Source organism: Diadema antillarum, unplaced genomic scaffold (assembly GCF_040938485.1).
Source record: "Diadema antillarum isolate AM-2024a unplaced genomic scaffold, OU_Dant_1.0 scf00000183, whole genome shotgun sequence".
In the NCBI taxonomy this organism is placed as follows: Eukaryota; Metazoa; Echinodermata; class Echinoidea; order Diadematoida; family Diadematidae; genus Diadema; species Diadema antillarum.
In genome coordinates, this window is record NW_027271072.1 from 1,552,739 (window position 1) to 1,572,081 (window position 19,343).

General features: G+C 37.6%; 1 protein-coding gene across 1 annotated transcript; it reads left to right on the forward strand.

Annotated features, from left to right (window-relative positions):
• The first annotated feature begins 99 nt into the window (after window positions 1-99).
• Window positions 100-16,432, forward strand: LOC139723231 (uncharacterized). The gene is made up of 9 exons (XM_071634491.1): window positions 100-275; window positions 3,250-3,355; window positions 4,230-4,255; window positions 5,295-6,348; window positions 6,882-7,000; window positions 10,385-10,622; window positions 11,468-11,508; window positions 13,703-13,816; window positions 14,885-16,432. Exons 2-9 carry the CDS (start codon window positions 3,292-3,294, stop codon window positions 15,134-15,136), a joined length of 1,908 nt encoding a protein of 635 aa, XP_071490592.1. The 5' UTR covers window positions 100-275; window positions 3,250-3,291; the 3' UTR covers window positions 15,137-16,432.
• The last annotated feature ends 2,911 nt before the right edge of the window (window positions 16,433-19,343 follow it).

The following is a 19,343-nucleotide window of genomic DNA, read 5'->3' on the forward strand; positions in this document are numbered from 1 at the left end:
ATTTCTAGTCTGCTGCAGTGAAAGCGATTGGTCTGATGTTAGTAGTGCGTCTGATATTGAGTCACTTTGTAAGCGATTCTCTGCTCATACAGACGCCGGTCTCGTGCTGTACCGTGTTCCTAAACAATAAAGGAGGAACGAAACAAAAAATACCTTTGTGCGACGTTCAAAATTGGATCACATCTCATTAGGATATCACAATTTCCAACATTCCATGTTTTTCTGTCTTCTTCGAGGAATATATACATCCCGTCCATAGAGGAAAAAGACACCAGGTTTGTGTTCGATATCTCGCCTTTTACAAGTGATTTTTAGCCTCGGAAACAGAGACGTGTTTGCGGCATTCGCGTTATGTCAGATCGCTTATCATGTTTCGATCCCTTTATAGATGTATTTTTAGGCCTATATTTACGAGATTTATGAGATATTCTTGAGTTATTTATCATCATTGTTATAATTTCGTACCTGTTTGAGACGTAAAAAAAAACCCACTCACGCAGTTCAGTCTATTTTAGCCGTCATATTATTAAAAAAATACATTTGTCGTTATTCCCCATGTGCAATCCAATCTAGGTTTTTGCCATCTTCTGTTCAGCTAACGACACGGCACGTATACCTTTCTTGTACACAAGAAAAAACTGAGTGTCCTTTTAATGTTATAATATCAATTTACTTTTGTAGTCTTACTACTTTCAATAGCTGGTGTTATATAATAATGCGTTTATTTCATTTAGACATACGGAACCTCTAATTCCCATTTTGACATCATGTTTCGTAAGTCAAGTTAAAAAAAACAAAACAAGCGGTCACCCAAAGTTTACTTTACAATGAGAGTTTCAGAGTAGTACGATGACAAAAGTCAAAACTAAATCTACCACACTTCGTATCCTTTCCATTTTTCTTTTCTTGCGGTAGTTGAAATAGATGAGTTGATTTTCCAAAATCCCTGCCCCTGTTTTAGTTTTCACTGAAAATAAAGAATCGAATCCAATAAAGACTTGGGAATATTTGAAATATAAAGTAAGACAAAAGTGTATTTAAATTTCAAAAGAAAATAAAAGTGATCATCAGAAAAGACTGCGTGAATTAGAATCAGAAATTAATGAAGTGCGTAGTATAGAAAATTTGACGGTGACAAAATACTACTCTCTGATTCGTAAATGCAAGAAAAACAAAACACAAGAAGTTTCTTTGATATAATAATCGTTCTTATCTTTGTCCCGAAATATGATCTGAGCTGGAAAGTGTTTTTTTTTTTTCTTAATGAACTGAAGTACATAGTATCAATATTATCATGTCATGTTAATCTTGGATGTAATTTGCATGTCATCTGTTCAACATCGGATTCTTTGTGATGGTTATACTTGTAGTACTAAACAAGTTATTGCAAGAATGGGCATCTTATTACTTCATTGCTTTCTGTGTTTGATGTATAGATAATTGTGTGTATAATCATAATCATCCTGTACTAGACATGGTGACAATAATATCTATATTTGCAGTTGATAGGTATCGGTATTTATAATACTGAATATGGAAAAAAACTTTAGAGGGGGGGGGGGCAAAATCTCGACGGGGGCAGCGTCAGTTCCTCGACGAGGGAGCAAAGTGAAAGAGTGAGGGTAGGTGTGGGAGAGTTTATTTATTATCCCCCCCCCCCTCCTTTCAGTAATTAATTATCTGTTACAGGGGGCACATTTGGTGGCAAAAACTCGTTTTGCCCCTCAAAATGTCTTTTTTTTGGGGGGGGGGGGGGGTGATCCCTCTGTGCCCCACCCCCCCCCCCCCCACCCCACTTCCGACGCCCTCTTTTTTTATTTTTTTTATCAAGAGAAGTGCTGTTACTGGACGAGATGATAGATATTTGTGAAAACATGCTATTTTCAAAACAATAAGTAGGGCCCCATAAGTATTGCTGTCTTTGTTTTCAAAGAAAGGAAGCTCGGTAAATGGTGTGTATTCTTGGAATGCCAATGCTGTATCACAAAACACATGTTACGATGTGGGCAACTGCTCCTCCTTTTCCCATATATTCTGGTCAAAAGAAAAAAAAAAAGCAATGACACATATTTCGACAGAGGAAGATTATCTCCCAATCGTAGTATCTGCAAATAATATTGCCGTTTCACACTTTCGCCTGTCAGACTATAACGAAGCAGTCGTGAACTTGTCGGACACTTATGCGAGAATTAATCCAACATTGATTGACAATAAACACATGTATTAAAAAAACACAGGAGGAGGTAGCTGTGGTTTCATTTTTTTTTGGGGGGGGTGGGGTGGCATTTGTTTTCTTTTGCGGGAAAGTTAATCAACTAAATTGGAAATCTATCATGCACTGTATAGGAGGTTGGCTGTATTTCATCGTAATTGCGACATTGGGGTCTCATTAAAGCTTTTCGTGCTTTTGTTAGAGCATGACAACGTTAATCAAATATCCTTTCCAATCTGTAGATGATTTTTCCCATAATCGAGTATAATTGTCGAGCCATATAATATATACAGGCGCATTTGTGTGAGCCCTTTTGTTAATGAGAAAGCAGTGTTCGGCCTTGCGTGAGGCCCGTGTCCACGAGAGCGTTCACTCTGATGGCACGCCCCGTCCGCCCCTGGTAAGATGAGGCCGACTCATCATCCAGTTTAATGTGTGATGTTATGAGAGTGAATACCACTGCAAAGACAACAGATTTCCGCCATATTCACTCGCTAGTTCTTTTTTTCATCGTTGTTGTTTGTTTTGTATGTTTGTTTTTATCATGTGATACAAAGAGGTGTTCGGGCCCTATTGATTCTTAACACTTAAACGTGTGCTTTAAACAAGCGTAATTGGACTCAAAGCGGATATAGTCTGCATTGATTTCTTCCATTCATTTATTCATTGAATCAATATCACACGAATAGAAAATGCACAGAATATGAAGCGAATTGAAACAAACCTAAAAATGCAGTCTAAACCATCATAATTGCTGGTGGAATCTATGTTTTGCTTCGCGTGCACATACATGGGAGCTATTATTGTCGCAGGAGCAAATGTCCTGGAAACACTCTCTGTAATGAGGGCCTCCACGCGAAAGATAAGGAAAGGTTTGACGTATTTAACATACAGAAAGAAAGGTACACATGAACTCAAAAAATTCGATAAAGAATGATAAAACACAACAATCGTTATCATATTATTCACAATCTTTGTCGGTAATTAGGTCAGTTATATCATATTGCCATTACGTTTCTAATATCTGTATTTATCAGGAAAAAAAGTATACCCGGAGATATCCACATCGGAATTACAGCATGATGGATACGAAAAGAAAACAAGCACCCAGCCTGGGAATTGTTATGGTCATCGTATTATCAGGTAAGTCCATTTTTTCTTACTACATGTATTATGGCCCTTGTACGATACGCTCTGTTTTCTGCTATTTACCAAGTTCACATTTGTTCAGTATGGCATGTTCTTTCAAATTTTGAACATCGAACATCATTTATCGAATACATGAATTAAAACTCTTCTTTTTACCAGAGACTTTAATGACCTTTCGTCTATTTTTTTTTTTTTTTTTGGGGGGGGGGGGGGACCTATCACGCCGTGTATTTTTGTTGTTGTTGTTGTTGTTGTTGTTCTCGTTGCACTTTTGACAACCTCTGGAGAACCCTTTAGTGCCTTTTCTAACAATCAAAACATCACAATGGACTCATGCATTGATACGCAGAATGAAGTCCCTCACTTAAATGATAATGATGATTATGATGATGACGATGATGATAATAATAATAATGATAATGATAATAATAATAATAATAATAATAATAATAATAATAATAATAATAATAATAGTGGCTCCTCGAATAGCGCACAGGCCCACCATTCGGTGCTCATGTCGCTTCAAAAAAGGAAAAGATAGATATTATAAATAATTATATACAATAAATGTCATGTACAAACACATACCAGATAAAGAATAGAATTGTTCCGAACATTATAGATTGCAATTATAGTCCTCAGTGTGAGAGGAACAGATACGTTTTAGACTTTGTTTATTAGTTACAAGAAGAAAAAAAAAAGAAGTGTTCAAAAACTTTCACAGAAATGTACATTATCGCAGTTCATCAGTTAATGTAAAACAACTAATCTTACTGTAACAGAACGCAAATCTACATTTACACATCACCACACCTTTATATTTTCGATGTCTTTTTAATGCAAGTTTTGTTTAATCTTTATATTGCAGCTTCTGCCCCAGTTGTACAAACAATGGTAAGTATAGTATGTGGTCCATTTTTCATTTCAACTCCTTGCAAAGATATGTATTGATCGTACATGGTAGTATAGGTGCTAATGGCGAAGTAACATCTTTATTGAATTTGTCCAACAAATGCAACAACAGAAATTCACATCGCATCGTGTGTGTTCAAATCAATATATGTCTTGTTTTCATTTTTCTTCAACAAAATATGAGAATTACGATTGATCTGGGATGGAGTACACATGTCGACTGCAAGGTGAAAATGAAAAGAGATTTTAGGAATTGAAAGCATGTATGCATAGTTTAAAACCAAACATTGTTGCATAATCCACGTTCTGCGACACGCACACGCGCGCGCGCGCACACACACACACACACACACACACAATGAGACGTCAGCTACTAGTATAAACAAGCAGCTTGTGTTGCATACTTTGGATACTCAAACAATCGGCGCAGAAACTTTGACTTCATTAATCTCAAGAGTAAAATATAAAGTAATTAAAAACAGGACAGACACTACAGAACAGACAGGATAGAAATAAGGCAAACAATCACAAAAACACAAGCACAGCAACATGTCGCTACTGTAAATGTAAATGTATAAGTGTAAGTGTAAATGTGAATGTAGATTCAAATGTAAATACATGTACAAATGTAAATGTAAATGTGAATGTAGATGCAAATGGAAATGTGAACATCTCTTCCAATGAAATAAGTCCTTTAGCGAATAAGGTTATTGATGATGACAATTCACGCGAGCACAATCTATTTAAACAGAAATCATTTTATCTATCGATACGGGTATCACCGATCATTCCGTGTATTTTCGTTCTGTCTTTGAACACAATCTCACCAACAACGTATAGACCTTGCCGTTATTATTTTAGCTTAACATTATCGTCATTTCTACCATGGCAATCCACATTTCAATCCAATTTGCAATTTTTTCTCAGAGGTAAGGTGATCACGTGGTGACAATCGTTTCTTCAGTCACACGATAAGAAGCAATGGTAATTTATTAGTGATTTTCTCCTATTTATATCCCAGTGCACGTGTCCAATGACCACGCAAGTTACAGACTCAACTACCGTCGATTATGCGACCACAGATGATACAACGCCTGCTACAGACTCGACCACTACCGATGATGCGACCACAGATAGTACGACACAGGTTACAGATTCGACCACCACTGATCATGCAACCACAGACGATGCGACCACAGACGATGCGACGACGGGAACGGATTTTACGACTCTAGAAACTGCTACGACTTCTGCAACACAAACTACCGACGGAACTGCAGAATCTACCACAGACTGTATATGTCCAACTGGCGCTACGACGGATGGCATGGTGTCAGAACCCGACGTCACGAATGGTGCAACCGATGATGCAACAACTACAATGAACGCTGCCACAGGTACAACTGATGACACCACAGGTACAACTGATGATGTCACAGGTACAACTGATGATGGCACAGGCATGACTGATGATGCCACAGGTACAACTGATGATGCAACAGGAATGATGGATGATGCAACAGGTACAACAGATGGTGCCACAGGTACAACTGATGATGCCACAGCAGCAACTGATGATGCCACAGGTACAACTGATGATGCCACAGGTGCAACTGATGATGCCACAGGTACAACTGATGAAAGCTCAGGTACTGATGACACTGCCACCCCAGCTGATGAAGAGATGGATGATACAACAGGGACTACATCAGCAATGACTGACGGCACCATGGGATCAACTCCTGGCACCATGGCCGATCCTACAACACACTCCATTACTGATTCCACAGCAGGTACCGTAACCCACACAGTAACCCGCACCGTAACCCGCACCGTAACCGGCACAGCAACTGCTAGAGAAATGACGGCGACAGCTAGTGCTGGCATGATGAACGACATGACTATGTCTAGCACTGCCAGATCCACAGGAACTATGTCCACAATGGGAACAAGTCGTACAACAAAGACAACGTCGGGGAGTACGACAGGAACGCAGTCGACAATGAGATCGAGCACAATGGAGAGTTCTACTGCCGAGCCCACCACCACAATGACCACACGGCCCTCGACAACAGGTGAATTCTTCTAGTCGTTGGTGTCGCTTTGTTTGTGTGTTCTTTTGCTTGGGGGAGGGGGATATGATAGTTGAGTAAAAACAAAAGAACTCCATTCACCATTTACTGATCATAAAACACGAGAAAATGAGTGTATGGAACAGGGAACAACGTCAATCTTTAAGTGTTGTGACAACACATGATGCAATTAAGTGAAAGAGTTTGACTTTAAATGCTTTTAACAGTCGATCGTGATATTTATGATGGAGTTTTAATTAAAAAACATGCATGTAACAGGAGGCATATCTACCTATCTACCTATCTATCTGTACATCAATGAAAACATGCACAATCCTATATGATTATGTATAATTATATTATATGAATATATTATACAGCAATGATATGTTTTCACGCTTCTGTTTTGTTGTTTATTTTTGATAGCTTGTGCAATTAATGCTGCAAACGGGCTAATTTAAAAAAAGTAAATCAAAATCGTTTCCTCGCAGCTTCATTATGTCACATTACGGTTGTTATTGTAATATTTTTCTTAGCGGTCCCGACGGCAAAGCTGGCAGGAGATCTTACCGTCAGTGGCGTAGAGTACTCGGAGGCTCTTGCTGATACAACATCAGATGAGTTTGTTGCGGCCGCAGAAGAGTGGTCTGGAAGGGTAAGGATTTGGACTGTTCGACTCCACCATTTTTTAATTTTTTTTCACCTTTTTCAATCTGTTAACAATCCAACTTCTTCTCCGAACGGAATCTGCTCTCTTTTTGTTGTTGTGGTTCTTATTTTCTTCAAGCAGGGGGACGGGGTACTTTTCCAATAGCCATGTAAATTCAGTGAATGTAGAAGCATTAGTAAAGTACGGAAGTGTTAGGGAAAATCGGATATGCGTTTCAAACGTTTGGAATTTGAAGCTTTTATCGTGTTTGCCCGTACCCCTTTCTCTATGGGCACCTGATGCAGGGCACTAAAATGTCACTGGAGTACGGCACATTTCATAAAAATGCTCTTATTGGGCGTCGAATGAAATTGACCTCAAATTACATATAGGTTTTCCCATTCGTTTTCAAACTTTTTTCATTCAATTTCACATACTTTTACTTCAATTTCGTCGCAGGATGTCGGGAATGGGCCAGTCTTACTTTCAAATTCGTCTTTCGTCGTTCATTTTCAAATAAAGTCCATCCAATTTAGTTATTTGGCATACATTTTCGTCATTTACAGTTCAAATTCGTCCGTCTCACTCGCAGCACTCAAAACAGCAGGATCGATTTCGTCTTTTGTCAACCATTTTCATTAAATTTTCATTCATATTCGTCTCGTATCTCTATCCGTTGTGATTTACCAGTCATTCATGATTTTTTTTTTTCTGTAACCGTTCACATTTTATGTACATTCAGGAGTTAACATACACAAAAGTGTCCCCCCCCCCCACACACACAGAACCACAGATACAGACACACACACAGGCAATCCGAGTACACACTGATACAAACAGACGTACCGTCTCGCAAACACTGACAAACGATTTCTAGGCAAATATAATTAAAGACAAAATTTAAGGGTAGAATTGTAGCCTGTTTAATGTCAAAGAATGGATAACATAATTATGTTTGCTGCTTTCCAGGGTACAAAAATTAAAGTTTGCCTCATGTATTATGATGCGAAACCTGAACATTACGAGTTAAATTTCAAAAGGTGACCCTGACATACTGTCCTGTGTTATGTCTTTTGACTGTCGTTTATCCTTCAATCAATTTTGGTTGTCAGTCATGTTTTTCGTGTGTTTTGTCTAAGCAAATTGAAAGGGAATAATGTGTAACTATACACTTTACGAGAGAAAGTAAAAATATGTCGGCTTAAAGTTGGTTCACCATCAAAATAAAGAATCGACAACATCTGACTGATTTGAATGAAAAATTCATGAAATTGTGTGAACAAAGACGAATTTGATCTTCACATTCTGCGATCCGTCAGCGGGAGGGATGAATTTGAAGAACAATTGACGATTCTGAATGCTATGTCTTCGAAAATGTTTGACGAAAAACGAATTACAATGACGATTGACGAAATTGAAGTTAGGATTTGCGTTCCACGTGCTTCTCGGGACGAAATTGAATAGTAAATCTTTGAAATTGAATGACAAAAGTGCGAAAATGGATGGGAAAACCTATATCATTAAGTATACTATGCTAGTCATAAAAAGATGAATTGTGAAGTTTTCACAAACTTCACAATAAGTAGTGATGCTTTTGTTCTTTTTCTCAAGATCATTGTGCAGTTGTAACATCACATTATTGAAGAGTTCTCGAAAAGGGAATATTCTACATTTAGCGTTTTAGCTCTAATCTTATATAATGCCCCTCTTGTGAACGCATACTTGAACTTACTCTTTGATTTTGTTGAAGTGTCTTTCCTATCTTTTTAAAAGATAATATGCAAGTATTAGTGTCAGGTTATCAAATGCAGTTAAATCATATACACCAAACTGAAACCTGCATCTTTTTTTAGATAAGCAAAATTGTTGAAAAATAATAAAGCTACCTATACTTTCTACAGGACTTACTCCAGTTCTTTCATGATTTTTTTTTGATAAATAAAGAAACCTAGAACCACGCACCCTTTTATCTTTCATTACAGTTACTCTCTTTTCCGCTCTCTCTGTCCACACACACACACACACACATACACACACACACACACTCACACACACACACACACACACACACACACATAACCTGTCTATAGCGAACACCAAAAGGAGGCGAGGGAGGACCGTTATATAGACAGATGGCCACTTCTAGACAGGGTCTTTAATAAGGCTGGGGGGGGGGGGGGGTTAGTGGCCATAGAAGGCAGGTATCGCTATAGACAGGTGGCCGCTGAAACATATTTGGCTGTAAATGAATGTGTGTGATGCGTGCATATACACACTTATTGATACGTGCACACTTATGTTATATAAAAAAAAAAGAAACCAGGCCTCTTTACTCGACTAGTAGATTTCCGGTTATATATCCTGTATGTACCTTATGATGAATCATTCGCCTGCTCATGGCTGAATTTGCATAACCAATGCTCAGGTCCACATTGCATTACATACATTTCATGTCGTTCCCAAACATATACGTCGGGCAAGAATCAGGCAAGCTTTCCACATGTTTGTCGCTAGTACACTTATTATGAGGATATATTCACAAAAATTGAAATCAGTTAAGCGATGCGTATATTACTAAACTTTACATTCATGAGTCGCTGCTTCTATTTGCCTGTATGATTACACCATGGACCTACTACACATGGACTAAGAACGAAGACCTTTCTTTGATCCCATCATCACCGCCGCCACTCGATTATGTGTATCTCAATGAGTACATTCAGGTGCTTGGATAATGACAATTGTGCAATCGTGCATCGTCACTGACAAAAGAACCATTTCCTTCATTGCGGTCTTATTTTGCTGAGGTACCTTTTCAGGCTCAACTGCCTTTGAATAAACACCGATGAAAGGGAGCAGCAAACCCGAAAACATGACAGTTTTCCTGTCACAAGATTAAAAATTACTGAAGTGGACACTTGTGGACAAGCATTTAACATGGCTTAATGATAAGATATACATGCTATCCACGGTTACTGTCCACGTTTACTCTGGAACAATGTGCGAAAAATTACAACTCACAACCAACCTCTCAAAATACACGTAATTGCTTTCTCTTGTAAAGTACGCGCATTCCGCAAATTAGATTTCTTGAGCGATAATATCCTAGTGTACTCTACAACTGCACATGCACGTTTCTTGATTTAAGAGAATTTCTATCTTAACCGCGCATGTAGTTTTTAGATTTTTAAAGGCGTCGTCTTGTTTTTAGCCAGGCTGGTTGTCAGCGGTGATGATAAGATCAAAGCAGGTAATCATGTTTAAAATGCTTTTGTGACGCTTTTGACAGAAGCAGGTGTATGAATTAATTAACGAGCGATGAATGTCCATGTGTAGTATGTCCATGATTACACCATCAGTATTACATTTACTCTCACTTGTCGCGATCAGATCGGAGAGGCTCTGTGTAACGCGACCACCAGCAGCGACGCAAGGAAAAACTGCACCCTTGAAGTGGAGGTGACGGGGTTCAGGCAGGGCAGTCTCGTGATCTTATACACCGTAACAGTCTTCGCCACCGCGGACGCGGACCTCGATGAGTCGGTCGGGGCCCTTACTCAGCTCGAGGAGCTCGTGATCCTTGATGACAGCGGACAACCGTACGACGTCGTTTACGAAGTACTTGTCGGTGAGTTCATCGCCAAGAGCTGTGTTATGTCTTTCATGCCATTTAATTCGCTGTGTTGTTTATTTATTACTTAAGTAAGCGCTTTGCCATTATTTTTTCTTCGTTAATAAGAAATGAAATGATTTGAAAAATTGAATTGAATCACAAACATTGAAAGAGTCTATCACAATTATAGTGCAACTATTCAGAGCCTTAGAGGAAGCATGTTAGTAAAACATTTTTAGGAATGAAAATGCTAAAGTTGATGAAGGGGGGGGGGGGCCAGAAAATTTGGATTTTAATCAGTACCAATTGGCATTTAATGCATTCCTGTATCGTGACATTACTATCGTGACTATTACTGCCAATACGCGGATATACAAAAGTTCTATACTCTTCATGTATGGAAACATTATATTCCAAAGGCTAAGTTTGTGGTGTAACGGAGGTTCCCCAATGCATTTTAACTGCAGTTGTTCAGAATTTAATTTTTGTCATTTCTGTAATCTCTGCCTTGTTATGTTCATCTGTTTAACGCTTTAAAATCAGTCTGCTTTACTTTACTATATATATATATATATATATATATATATATATGTTTATATCAACTTGACTTAAGATTTTTTTTTTTCAAAACCGCTGGCATCATTATAATTATTCTATAATATGCTGAGGGACACAGCAACATGAAACAGAATTTGATATACCGTACACTCTTCCGAAGTTGCTTTCCCTATTACTACTTAAGAAATAACAGTAATATGACAACATCCAAATGTATCTCTCAAGAAGATAACACCAAGAGGATCTCATAATTCCAGATCGCGAGAAGCATTTCTTTGTTCTTATTTTTCATTCCGCTACAGCCGTTACAGTCGCTCCTGAAGTTTCGAACGCCGCAATGTCTGTGAGTACTATTTTTTGCCTCGTCATTTTTATAGTACGACTCAGTCAGTTGCGTATCTGCTTTTTAGAAAGACAGGGCAACTGTATATATATGTGTGTGTGTCTGTGTGTGTGTGTATGTGTGTGTGTGTGCGTGTGTGAGTGCGTTGTATGAGTGTGTTTTACCCATGAGGAAGTACCTCCTTGGTAGAACACTGTTGTTATTTGCGTCAAAAAAAGTGTGATTTTTTTTTTCTGTTTGTACAGCGGCATCAGCTGATGATATTACAGTTACATTGATTTGAATGTCAATGAATAAAGATTATTGAAAAAAGAAGAAGTGTGTGTATGTATGTGTGTGTGTGTGTGTGTGTGTTTATGGGTGTGGATTGAGTTAATGCAGCATTGTAGATTATTAGTATGTAACTTTATTGATGAAGTGAGAGGAAACTCGTGTAATCTATTTAAAGTACTGTATGTTTAAATTTTCGGTGCCGCCATCGCTGGAGAGAATACTACAATAGTTCTTGACGTCACACGTGGATGACGAATTAAATTAAATGTGAAAGGAATTCCACATTTTAATGTATGATATTAAAAAAATATATATCTTTTCTTAACACTGACATATACTCTAAGAAAAGAAACATGAACTTAACTCGAATTTTATTTCAAGTAATAGACGGGGTTTGGCATTTCACATGTTTTTGTCTCTATAAGATTCTGTTCTATTAGAAGGCAGAACTCAAGAAAATGTTTTAAAATGATGAGACGCTTTGCAATTTCCAGAAGTAAACTACTGCTTATAAAAAAGATTGTACACCAAAGAAAAAGTAGTCCTTAACCTTTTAATAGTGTATGGTAAGGTTCTTACATCCACCCTGTAAGGTACAGTAAGGGAAGTGTTTTTTTTTAATTATGCTGGTAAAATGAAAATATGTTGAATTTCATTGATATCTTTCTGTATAGCGTTGTCCATGCGTTATAATGTCACGAAATATTGTAGTCTTCTCATCGAGCAGTGGCGACATCGACACTTTCAAGACTCATAATATTCAAACTGATCGTCAGATTTTTCTGAAACTTCCCTGATGTATTCTGCTAAGGAGATACCAGGGAAGCTCGCGTAATACATTCTTTGTTCTACTAATATTGCTGCATTAATTCAACCGACATTAGTATTTGGATTTTATTCTGGTCAGTTGCATTTGCCTTCAAGTCGTTAAATAAAATCCCTTTATACCATACACTTTGCTGTTTATACTACCGTAACAAAGGTACCGCCAGATTACGCTTTGTGTGGCGCTGTGCTTAAGTTGTCAGTTTGCACTCATTGTTCAATGCAGCATGAGATACCAGTTAACTGCAACTGACAATCCCATCTATTCTTATGGCAACGAACAAAAAAAAAAGGTTAATAGAAATATGATTACGGTTTTGTCACTTCGATTCCACAGCGAAGGTGTGTATCACAGCTTGCCGAAATTATATCACCTCAACCTGCACGTGTTTCTATCCCTTCATTCCATTTGCAAAACTGTGTCAGGCGATCTTTTTATCATTATTTTTTAGAGTATTACAATCATCGCTATAACCGGGTTGATTGATGGATAACTCTTGATTTCTGTTCGGAAATGGTTTCTTGATTTCTGTTCTGTGGGATAGAGAATTCACAATATCTATTCGACTTTTAAAACCCTGATCGAAAAGGTCCAATTACATGGTGATATCTCTAGCTCTTCTTGAGGTGCTTCTGTATTAGCATAAAGCCAACAGCCAGGAATTTGCAGTCGCAAGAAAGTGATGTGGTAATGTAAGGCCAATAGTACTGTGGAGAATCGCACAGCTCAATTTTTAAGCGTGAATTCTCCTCGTAAATACTGAATGATGTGAGCAACACATCTCTGTCGGACGTACAGATAATGACAAGCCCAAATGAATTGAAAGCCGACTGTTCCTTCAAACATTTATCTCATTATTTTAACCCATGCTTAATAAACCTTATTATGACGTCAGCATCAGCAGAACAGAGTATTGTCAGTATTTAGCGTAGCGTGACTTTCTCAAGAGCAAACCGAGAGGCGCGTTGAACAAAAATTCTGGAGATAATTCGCACATTGTGTTTAAGCACAGAATGCCATAAATCTCTGAAAAGGAACGTGTATGTTTTTTTTTTTCGTTTCATTAGTTTGTTTGTTTATTTTATCATTATGTAGAACCTGACCTGTTTTGTTTGCAATTCAACTGATGAAAGCCACGCCTGCTCCACCGGCAAAGATTTGTCTGAAGTCTCGACTACTGACACGTGCACAACTGGAGAATCGTGCCTGGTAAGCTAGGCTGATGGCTTCTTGGTTCACAGCAGTGGGCATCCAGTAGAAACCCGCGATATATAATGATAATGATAATGATTAGACAAATTTGTAAATATACTCTACTGCGCTGTGATGAAATAGAGCTCCTAACATTCTTATTGATTAGACTTCCAAAATAATAAGTAACAAATTAATCAAAGGCTTCTGAAAAAAGGTAAGTCTCCAACAAAGATTTAAAGGCAGCAAGTGATGGGGCCTTCCTCATTTTCTCAGGTAATTTATTCCAATATTCCAATAAATGGAAAACTGACAAACCAAAACACATTGTGGGGGCATTTCATGAAATCTTTTGTTACTAACGTTCACCACGAATTCACCACAACCAATCAGATGCATGAATTGCAGTGACTGACAAGTTTCACGAAACGCTTATGTATCAAACTCTTTTCATGGATTCCGATGGAATAAATAAAAACGATCAATATCACTTTGCAGAGGTGTAAACGAGCATAATAAGTTTCAATTGTCCTGTAAAGTCTGTCTGTACATCTAACTTGTATCAGGTTTTGTACTGCACATTTTACATGAAGGGCCGTATTCTACATGTACGGACGTATGAATAGGTTTTTGGGTTATTACGTCTTGAACATTAGAAAAAAAGAATCGCAGAATCAAGTATGTTTCCAATACAGTTTTTCCCCTTTTGTGCAATCTTGAGTAACGACTATTAATAAACCGTGACCCTGAAACCACCGAAACATCATAATTATCTGTAAGAATACCTTCTTTTCACCCTGGTCTGCATTCGTTCATTCATTCATTCATTCATTCATTCATTCATTCATTCTTTCATTCATTCATTCATTCTTTCATTCATTCATTCGTTCAATAATAATAAAAGTCAATATACGAAAGGCGTACCAACGAGTGGCCAAACACTAATTTTCTTGAGGGCCTCATACATTTATTTTTCTCTCTACAACGTGTATCTATTTTCCCCTGTTCTATCAAATGGAGATATTCCTAACCAGACATTTACTATGGTCACCTTTTTTCTTTTTTTTGCAACCACTTTCTTTGCAGACGATCAGGACTGAGATTTCGAATGACATAGAGGTCACGCGGGGCTGCAGGTCCAACAGCCTTTGTAACTCCGAGAACATAGGCTCGGCGCCTTTCTGTGTCATCGCGCAAAATAACACAACATGCACCCATTGCTGCACCACCCCAAACTGCAACAGCCTGGCGTCTGGATCAGGGCGGACCAAGGTGGGGCTCCAATCATGGCTGATTCCGGTTCTCCTGGCTATCGTGCTCCATATCCACCACCGCTGACAGGGCGAATGGGAACTCGACCTCGAGAAATGAACGCCATACGTCATGATTAAAATATTTGATAGAAATAATGATTAGATTAAGAGCAATTGACATTCAAACCAATGTGTCGTCACATTGCATAGAACACGCCTGTGATCGAAAGCAATACGTTCTTAATCTATGGCATGAACATAGAGATCATTTCAAATCAACGACTTTACAAAATGCGTCGATACAAGCAGGAATAAGAAAATTAATCGCGACGTAAATCACTCTAACAGCAATAGATGTGACTGACGCAAAACTATATCATAACATTTTTTTTTCTCGTAGGGACATTTCGCTCATTTGTAACGTCATTAATATGACACTGACTATGGCAGTTCACTCCCCGTCGAATAGTACGAGAGCAATTCTGAGCCCCATTTAATGAAATGTTGACATGATAGCAACTCTTGCTGGAATGGCAATTGTCATGGTAAAGACAGGAATCCAGGTTCCTGATTGGCTGTTGCTGTGGGAAGTTGCCATTCCGGGAAGAGTTGCCAAATATCCTAACACCTTTTATGAAACGGGGCCCTGGAGATGTGGGGCAAGACGAAATGATGACTGAAATAATGCATTTATCTTGTCGTTACTAACGTGATTTTATAAATGATATGAGTGGCAGTTTGGAGGAGTGGATGTCCTGTGATGGTAACGAGGATGAGGGAGTATTTTCGAGTGTTCCATTTGGTAGGCATCCTGTTTATCCCTTCCTACCACCACCATAAGATATTTAAACGGGTGATGACCGATATTCGGAAGGTTTGTTAAACATAAATTGATATAAAGTTCATCACAAAAGGAAAGGAAGGTGGGTTAATCCGAAAAAACCCCACAAACGACAAAAAGGATGTACTAATGAACCTTTGTAATTACGAACTTCATTTCGTTCAAACCTTCGGAATAACAAACCTTACTTAATTTTCGGAAGTACGAACCTTCTGATTGAAGAACCTATTCTCATTTTCGGATTAACATATCTTCGGAATAACGAATTTCAAACATCATGATTCGTTACAATTGGCCACACAGATTTTCGCTACTGCCAGTTTTAAGCTTTATGCAGGTTTGCACAATGCAATAATCATATTCAACCATTTTATATAACAATATTGACTACTTTTCTTTAATAGATCGATACACTCATTGAAAAGATTCATTTTTAATTCAGGAAGGCAAAAATGCTACTTTTACATTGCCGATCACCTTTAAATGTAAAAGAAGCAATGGTCAGAAGATGAAGATCAGATGAGAAAGAGAGAGAGGGAGAAGAAGGAATGAGTGCTTCGGTCCATATCATAATGGTAGGATATCTTTATTCTGTGGGACCGTATTCTTTTGAGAAGGATTTTTTATCACTTTTCATTGGTAGGCCAAAGGTATTAAAAAACATTTTAATCACATATCGCTGTAGGGACCCCTTAACCGCAACCATTTTGTAGAGTGAATGCGACCAAAATACAACATCAGGAAATGCATTTACCTATTTTTGTGTTACTTTTAGAACACTTTAAGAAAATCAAAGAATGATTTAAGTCTTATTATGTTATTAACTTATTATGTGATTGATGTACCTGGACTAGATAGCCCTGTGCTTGCGTACGTGTGTTTTATGAGTTGTACACACAGGAAGGCATGCTTCGTAAACTTGATGCATAATGATCACCGCTCTTATTCTCTGCATTTCCAAAGTTTAACATGCATACAGTTCTATTATGAATGTGGCATGTACACTAATATTCTCTGGGGAAAACATTCCTACAATCAAATCTTGTGAGGGGAATAGTGTGTTTGAATGATTCTCGAAGTAGATAATGCAGTAATATCCGTCCTTCTGCACAAAGAGTTAAAAAAAAAAAAAAGACAGAAGCTCGAATGCAAGCAGGAAATTATTGATTCTTAATCGCAGGAAAATTCCCTCGAGTTATGTCCCGATATAATAATGTTAGTTCACTTAGCTACAGATGAAACTCTTTTTTTTTCTTTGTCAGACGTTTGCAACACGCAATGGGCACTGCAAATGTTTATTTTTTGTACACATCTCGTTAAAATTACTTCTTTTTTTTGAAAAAGTGCGTGTAAACAGCATTCTAAATGATCTGTCAGTGCACCTGTTTCTGTTTCAGTTCAAAATGTGCTGCTGTATTGCATCGTAACATGATATAAATCTCATGTAAGTTTGAGCTGCGGATTGCGTAATTAATCCAAAACCACAAAATGTATGAATAATGAACACACTGAAGTAGTGGGGTCATCCGACTGGACCGACACCCGCTAGTCATACAGCCCACGAGTTCTACATTGAAAACAGGTCCATGAGTCATACAGCTCACGAGTCATACAGCCCATGAGTTCAACACTAGGCAAATAAAGCCCATGAGTTCGACACTAGGTAAAAACAGCCCACGAGTTCGACAGATACAACACGGGGCTTAATGTGTCGGTCTCGTGGGCCTTGTTAACTAAGTGTCGAACTAATGAGCTGTATGACTCGTGAGATGTATAACTCATGGGCTGTATGACTTGTGAGCTGTATGACTCGTGGGCTGTATGACTTGTGGGCTGTACAACTCGTGGGTGTCGGTCTCGCGGCGTGCACCCAAAATAGTTCCGGTAGTTTTGATGCCAGGCAGTGACTCTGCGATGAACGCGGCCATGATTTGCCTAGCAGATACTGGAAGGGATTACACCATTGTGAGATGATGTAAACTTCTAATAGCTGACTTACATTCTCGTTGGTCTTTCAAAACCTGTCTTTCATTGCTTGCTTCGTGTATATTTTCTCCAAAAAAAAAAAAAAAGATTTTATCAACTTTCTTCAAATTTCTGTACCTCATGCCTTGTTCTCAAAAGTGCGTGCTAGTTTTCTCATCTTGATATTCAGATGTTCCTTTTGTAAATAACTGAAGAGATTTGTGTTCTTTTTATATTGTACTTTGTCTGTAAATTAAAAGAGAGCTTTACAAAGTAATGTTTCATGTAAATACGATAAATTACCTATACTTGATATCAAATATTACAAAATTTGTATTTGGTTTGAATTTGTCTTTCAACAGTCGTGTACAACCTAAGTTGAACTTGTACATTTAGAAGGCACAAGATCATTTGCTCACATTAATGATTATGTTTTGATTAATGTTTGATTCAAGGTGAAATAAAGTGCATTACCAGAGCAATGGTCTCAACAGTCTATAACAGGAATATTTTTTTTTTGCTTCTTGTCCTGTCTTGTATGATACATTATGCTAATAATTGACAAACGTCACTTCCCTGCTCACAAATCAAATCAAATACATATGATATATATATATATATATATATATATATATACATTATTATATATATATATATATATATATATATATATATACTCTCTAACAAACGAAGAGTGAAAAAGTTCACTCTTGAAGGAGTGAATAACAGGAAAGAGTGAGTTTCGAGTGAAATTGGAGTGAATTTTTAGTGAAAATATCTATTTTCACTAATTTTCGAGTGACCTCAGGGATCACTCGAAAATTTTGGAGTGATCCCTGAGGTCACTCCAAAATTAGTGAAAATGAACATTTTCACTACAAATTCACTGCAATTGCACTCGAAAGCCAATCTTTTCTGTTATTCACTCCTTCGAGAGTGAAGAGTTTCACTCTTCTTTCTTTAGAGAGTATATATCTATACTCTCTTAAAAAAATCGAGTGAAAATATTCCTCTTAAAAGAGTGAATACAAAAAAGAGTGAATTTCGAGTGAAATGGGAGTGAATTTTGAGTGAAAATGTTCATTTTCACTCATTTTGGAATGACGTCAGGGATCACTCCAAAATCTTCGAGTGATCCCTGAGGTCACTCCAAAATGAGTGAAAATGAGCATTTTCACTCAAAATTCACTCCAATTTCACTCGAAATTCACTCTTTTTTGTATTCACTCTTTTTAGAGTGAAAATTTTCACTCGATTTTTTTAGAGAGTATATATGTATATATGTATGTATATATGTGTGTGTATGTGTATGTGTATTACATGTATATACATATATATGTATATGATATATACAGGGCGTATCAAAAAATCGTTACACTTTTGAAAAAATTGTCTGAATTACATTTCAAAATATATGGAAGATTTTGTTATATTTATGGATACCCAATAGTCTCATCTATTTAGTACAATCAACAAAACAACTTTT